The sequence below is a fragment of the Triticum dicoccoides genome, chromosome 6B, assembly GCF_002162155.2.
Source record: "Triticum dicoccoides isolate Atlit2015 ecotype Zavitan chromosome 6B, WEW_v2.0, whole genome shotgun sequence".
In the NCBI taxonomy this organism is placed as follows: domain Eukaryota; kingdom Viridiplantae; phylum Streptophyta; class Magnoliopsida; order Poales; family Poaceae; genus Triticum; species Triticum dicoccoides.
Window position 1 is genome coordinate 52370242 of NC_041391.1, and position 7096 is coordinate 52377337.

At 41.2% G+C, this 7096-nt stretch overlaps 1 protein-coding gene across 1 annotated transcript in view; it reads left to right on the top strand.

Moving 5' to 3' along the window:
- The first annotated feature begins 212 nt into the window (after nucleotides 1–212).
- The window catches only part of LOC119320707 (probable proteasome inhibitor), an 8798-nt gene continuing 1914 nt past the window's right edge, over nucleotides 213–7096 (top strand). Inside the window, exons 1-5 of the mRNA XM_037594678.1 lie at nucleotides 213–375; nucleotides 2972–3158; nucleotides 4228–4395; nucleotides 4701–4754; nucleotides 4845–4907. Of these exons, the coding sequence (XP_037450575.1) occupies nucleotides 213–375; nucleotides 2972–3158; nucleotides 4228–4395; nucleotides 4701–4754; nucleotides 4845–4907 (635 nt within the window). The remainder of the gene's footprint in view (nucleotides 376–2971; nucleotides 3159–4227; nucleotides 4396–4700; nucleotides 4755–4844; nucleotides 4908–7096) is intronic.

Genomic DNA, 7096 nt, shown 5'->3' on the forward strand with positions numbered 1-7096 from the left:
GCCCCGCCCCCGCCCCGTTCCCCCAGGACACCCTCCCATCACCGCCGCAGTCTCCCGCCTTTCCTCGACGTCCAACCCGGCGTCACTGGCTCCGCTGCTCGCCGCGCCCGGACGCCCGACCCGCCCTCGCTCCCTCCGTTGCTCGAGCAGTTCGTCAATAAACAGGTACTTCACCAGAACCCCCGAAACACCGCGAGACCACCGCCTCCACGATGGTGACCGCCGAGGCCGCGATGGCGGTCGTGAGGGCCGCGTGCCCCTTCTTCCGCGGTGCCCACGACGGCCTCGCGTTCGCCGCAAACGCCGCGTTCCTTGCCGACGGATACTCCCTCTGCGCCGTCGGTCGTTCCGCGCTCTTCGACCCCCTGCCCGCAGGTGCGTTCCGCCTTACGCCCTTAGCCCTAGGGGTTACTCGTTATGTTATGTACGTATATATGTGTTTTCTAGTGTGACCGTACAGTAGCCTGCTAGTTAGGATTTGACTGACCCATGTTTAGGGCTCCTTGTTGCATATCTGATGATGATTCCTGGGTTGAGTTCCCGAGTGGATCGATGTAGATGAATGGTTGAGCTATATTTAGGTGTAAATGGTGCAAGGTCAGTAGGAGCTTCTTCTATTTCAGGCGTGGTTCATTTAGGAAATGTGTCCCTAAGTGAAACAGTTTAAAGGCTTAATTGTCAACTTAATTCAGTGAATCAGTCCCTTCCCTAGATTTAGCATCTATGGTTTGATCTTCTCTGGTAGCTAGTACTACCTCCATCCAAAAAAAAAAAGTTGTACTGAATCAGAGTATCGATTTTTGAGCTGGAGTTTATGTTCATATGTTCTAATCTGCAATTAGCAGTTCAATCCATTCAGTGGAGTGAAATTCCTATTTTGGAATTCATAATTCAAATTTGCCTCTGTGACTGAGCTTAGTAGTGCGCTGTATGTTACTACGCTAAATTTCGTTAGTTCTGTATTGAACCGATCTGGATTCAGACTTGGATCACTGGATTATTATTCAATTCTTTGTATGCTACGGAACTACATAAGTACTCCTTGATCATTGCAGTGTCATGTTCTATGTATACTAACATCGATCTCTATTACCATAATTAATACACCAGATTCGAGTTTGGATTTACCGCCCCACCTTCTCGTTTCCCGCCTAAAGATATACCATGTCAATCATAGTGTTAAATAGCGCGTTATCTCGGTGCTATTGGTTTGCAGGGGCCTCACGCTAAATGCATCGCATAGCACACTACAAGCGTCAAACATATAATCACATAGCATGCTATTTAAAGCTATGATGAGAATATCCACCATTGAATTTGCAACCTTTGTTTATCTCTACCCTACATAAATCTCATAGCTGCCGGAATTGGACGGCCTAAGTCAGCTGGATTCACTCGGCCTTCCTGATATTCATCCCGCACATTACTTTTCAAGTAAAGAAATAGAAATAATAATGACATCACGAGCCATGCCATCATCAAAAACATCCAGCAAATTCCAGTCACCTCATCATGCTTGACTCTCTTTAATTATTTGACTGTTTACCGGCTGCCTTGCTCTGTGCTCGCTAAACATGGTAGAATTTTTTCAATTGAGTAGATCAGTATGTTGTAGTGCTTGGCCTGCATAACATACCAAAAGCTAATATCTAGTACTTTGAACCTTAAACGAACTTGGTTACAAAAAATAGTCCTAACACATGCATGTAACTGAAACTCAATTTGAACTACAGATTGTGCATCAATTATAACATAAACCTTCAACAACCATTTCCTGATGCTTGCACATGATTGTCATCGTATTCACAAATTCAACCACTTCCTTCTGTTAGAAATTATTAATTGAACCAGTGATGAAGTGATTGGTTTTAACTGTATAGTACCAAGGTTACATTTTAATGTTGAAGTCTTCTTAGATTGGATTGAAATATTCTCGAATGAAATTTTGCACGACTTCTGTTACACATTTATTTTCATCTGATTTTGGCCAAGGATTTTTTTCCGACGTGGCTGGAGCGCCACCTGTCTATTGAACAAGAGTTTAAACCTCTTAAAAAATGCCTTTTGTGTATTGTATGTGCATTCACTCTCTCGAAATGTTGCAGAAGTCACATCATTGCTAATTCATGTTCTTTAGATTCTTGTGAAATTAACAAAGGCATCTCTGATGATGATTTTCGGGTTGATTTCCCGAGTGGATAGATGTAGATTGATAGTTCGGCTATATTTAGGTGTTAATGGTGCAAGGTCCTGAACCAGTAGCTGCTTCTTATATTTCGGGAGTGGTTGACTTGGGAAATTTGTCCCTAAGTCAAACAGTTAACGGCTTAATTGTCAACTTAAATTCAGTCAATCAGTCCCTTCCCTAGATTCATGGTCTATGGTTTGATCTTCTCTGGTAGTAATATAATATGCTAGTATTTTGGATTTCTGAATCAGAGAATATCGCTCCTTGAGCTGGAGTTTATGTTTATATGTTCTGATCTAAAATTAGCCGGTCATTAAAACTAGAATCATTTTCAAGTCAAACTGATCATAACAGGTGGGAAATAGACATCCAAATTTAGAAACTTAGCATTATGTTAAATAATTTTCAAGGAGGGATAAAATTACAATTATTTTCAAGTCAAAACTGATCTTAATAGGTGGGAAATAGACATCTAAATTTAGAAACTTAGCATTATGTTAAATAATTCTGAGAGCTGGAATATCCTGTCATTAAACGAATGGAACCCATGAATTCTTTTTCCTGGTTGCATTGTGGAACTAATTTACCAGTCATTCTAGCCGGAATATACCAAGTGTAAATTTCTAACGTGAGTTTAAAGTGTGTGTGGTTGGTTCACTCGATGGAAATTAAGTTATGTTCTGTTGTGACTTGTGAGATGAAAGAGGAAAGTGAGTCCTGAATTTTATTGTAATTGCGAGCCTTTAATCATATAAGTAATGTTTTTATTTTGCTTAATTCTAGGCGAGGAGGTTGGAATTGAGGGTTGGAACAGTATGGACAACTGCTATGCCTTTTTGTACTCCAAGGATGAGGAGGAGGGCAAGAAGAAGTGTATTTTCATGAAATGTGTAGTGATTGCAGACTTCCTTGCTATTGATGCGATGGATCTTGAGGCACAACATGAGGAACCCTTCCATGTCCAGATAAAGTATGTTCCAGTCTTGTTATTATTGTTTTAGATTATTATTGATTAGATTTATGTGCTTTGCTTATTGTTATAACTTTCTAAAAACACGATGGATAGTAGCAGCATTAAACTATGTCAGAGCAATGTATAACTTACTAGAACACATGTTACTTGCTTCACACAGGAAATATGGTTTGTGATTTAAGACATGAACTTACGTTATGTGGTAATCTTCACTCCAATAAATATTTCACTCGGTAGTGATGATATGTTCACATTCTCGTTATTTGGTTACTAACAAGTGGGGATAAATTGGAAATTTGCTTTGCTACTATACGTATTTCAGTTTATGGTGATGGTCGGCTTTCTCTATCACCATCCTTGTCACCTGGGCTGACTAAACTATTTGGTAACATAATAACATGAATTATAAGCCATGCCATTTGAACTCAAGACCCGTTTCTTTGGACATATGATTTATAACCATACTGCAGCTTGCTACACATTCCATGTTCTCTTTTACGTGTGGAGACATTTTATATATGTAACACTACTTCGGTGGTTGACCTACTATGATGTTTTTTTTTGCTTGTTGGATGCACATGAGCATTGCTAGTCAGTGAGTTGGTACCAAACACATTCTTTTTGTTAGGTAGCTTCACTTGTATTAACCAACATTATAGAGACAAGTAACAATGAGATGAATTTATATAGCCTGTTTATTAAGTCTGCTAACCTGTTGGTGTGCTTACTCTATTCTACTATGTGATGACTTGGGTTGGTAAAAATTCTGTAGTATAAAAATTTATTTTGTTCAATTGAGTATGATTTTCTGGCCAAGTTATGGACTTATATTGTCCAGGTGTGATACAATGTGAAGTAAGTAGTACTGAATCCATTTCTAGTTTCTTTGTTAAGCAAGACTCGGTGCAGCCAACAGGAAAATTCTGTCGTGTTTAGTTTATCATTATTATGTAAAATACTTTTGGGTACTTGCTCTGCTGGCTGGCCTTCTGTTGAATAGTTCTATCCACACGTGGATCTTCCAGTTCAAAGTTTTGAGTTTTTGACCCTGGTTCCTTGTATATAGTGTGAAGGATTTCTTCTCTGAAGTACAGACCAGGAATTATAAAGATTTGTACAAGAATTTTACGGACTTCATTAATATTCTGAACTTAAGCTTATTGGCTGAATTGAATGGTAAGGACGCTGCTGCCGCCCAGAATCCTAATGCTGAGAGCAGTTCGTCAATGAACAGGTATGTCTATGCTGGGTTTTAAACTTGTGGCACGTCACATCTCCATCTCTAACACTAAAATCAGACAAAGTTTCTGTGTATCTCATCGCAAACAAAAATCTAGTATATTGCCCTATGGAATTACTTCATGTTGCATTTTTACTTGCTATCAACGAATTAATATCATTATATTGGGAATTTGGGCTTTTCTGGTTATATTCTGATGATTTTCCTCCTTCGCATAAAATTTAACTTCCAAAGCTTTTCTGTTGTAGCCGACTACATTTGCTAGTAATTCTCTTAACACATTGCACTTCTCCTTGCAGTTATGGAAATGTTATGTGGGGAAAGCCGACTACAATGACTACTGAACAAACCAGGTATGAATACAACCATTTGTATTTTTCCTTCTTCTTTTGTGTGGCACTCCTTTATTCACCTTTTTTGTACTTTGTTGTCACTTGCTCCAGTTCTGAATATGCTCTGTGGGAAAACCCGAGCACAAGGACTGCCGGGTATGAATGCAAGCTTTTGTATATTTCCCTTCTTTTGTGTGGCACACTGCTATTCACCATTTTGGACTTTGATGTTATTTTTATTTGGTCCTGTCCAATATGATTAGAACTCGCTAAGGCTTAGGGCAACTCCAACGCGGATCGCGAAAACAAACAACTCCAAATGTCCGGGACACCAGATGTTGCATTGATTTTCAGATATTTCAATACATATCAAAAGGCCATAATTAAAACATCTAAAACACCCTAAAAAATTTACTCCTCATCAGAGTCTGCCTGGTCATCGTCGCCAGTGGAGGTGGGGTCGACGATCCCCATGCCGGACGGACTGGCCTGTCATTGTTGTGTGCTGGTGCGAATGAGGCGGAGCTACCAACGTTTGCCTTGCTTCCATAATCACCATGCTGGTCCGGCGCGTTGTTAGTCATCACCTCTAGCACGTCAATGAGGCGGTTGCGCTCCATCTCATTGTAGAGGAGCTGCCAGCGCTCGCGACATATGGTGCGGCACTATGCATGGAATCGATCATTGCTCCTACTCGTCGACAATACTCGAGTCCTTTGGACATGGCCATGCCGACATCTTTGGACGTCCACTCCGTCGAGAGTTGGTCCTCAACTAGCCGGTGCTTCTCAAGGAGTGCTAGGTCGTAGTTGTTGCTCCTCCTGAAGAAGATGGAACACAGAGACCGGCAACTCCTCTAGTGGTGCAGCGCCACCTCCTCCTTCGCCTCCACCAGCACCGGGTCATAGTGCTGCCTTGGTTATACAATGCGGAACCTGGACACCGGCGGTCCTCCTTTGATGCAGGCTCTTGCTCCACACTGGCGCTAACTCCATGATGATCTCTGCCATGGCCATGGGTGGCCCTCCTCCATCTCCTCGGAACGCCCCGGAGATCTCTATGGTTGGCCTGCATAAATGCAAGCATGAATTCAGGCCTCCGCATCACAAACCTCCAACATGATTTGGGCGAGGCACACCAGCGTGAAGTTCATGTACCACATGGCAAAGGAATGGGCCATGACCACAGCGGATGGCTGCCTGGATGGTGGGAGAATGGCACAGAGAGGTCTGGTTTTGGGGCCATGGCTGGCCATCGTAAATAGTCGGGGCGGGCGGAGCGGCTGGTTGAATGTGGAGCGCCCTATTAGTATTCTCATTCGCCACACTGTTGTGAATGTCGGCAGGTGAATGGCTGGTCAGCCAGCATGAATGTAGGTACAAAGCCGCCCCGTTTAATTATGTCCCCTCTGACTGGCATGAATGTGGTGCGGAGAGCGATAAGATGCAGCGGCAGACGGGGTTTTGGGTGGGTCTGGGGTGCCTGAGTCGATGGGGCAGACATCTGGGCTCCCCCAATCCTCTCCTTAGTTTGGTTTCGGTTGTTGTTGGATTTTGGATGCCTGCGCCGGGCTGGACAAGTTTTGTGACCGCCATTCGATGGCAAAAAATGTCCGGACTGTTCGTTCCTCACATTTATGGGGGATTTGATGATCCGCGTTGGAGTTTCTCTTAGCCACTAGTGAGTATTTTCTAGTTTTCTCTGACTTCATTCTTGCGTACACTGCTTCAATCACAAGCTGAGTACCTTCGGTCCTGATAGCAACTAGCCTTCTTCAGTTTTCATGAGCATGTGTGTCCTTACATATTCTATTGCCATCTAATTTTAGTGCAATTTCGAAATTTTGATACTGCAACTTATTGATATTGTTACTTTTTACTGTCTTGATCAATGCAAATTCTCTTGATGTATGTTGGAAGTAAACAAAAAGAATATCAATGGAGTCACTGTGATGTTACTTTCAATATAACATATTTTACTGATAGCATTTACAAATATATACTTTGGCTTCACACTACTCATTTTATGAATCACGCTGAAGATAATATTATGGAAGGTAATGTCTATGGAATATACAACTGCAGTTCAAAGAAAGTTTCCACAAAATAATATATTCTCCCAAAAATTTGGTACAAAGGACGATGAACTCATGTCCATATGCACCTGTTCCTGAGTTTATAGATTCAGACATTTTCAAAATTCTCAATAAAAGTTATAGTACTACAAAAATATAGTTTAGGCATATATACAAAATCTTAATAGAAAATATATATGATCATGTTTGTTCTGTACCTAAATATATATATATATATATATATATATATATATATATATATATATATATATATATATATATATATATA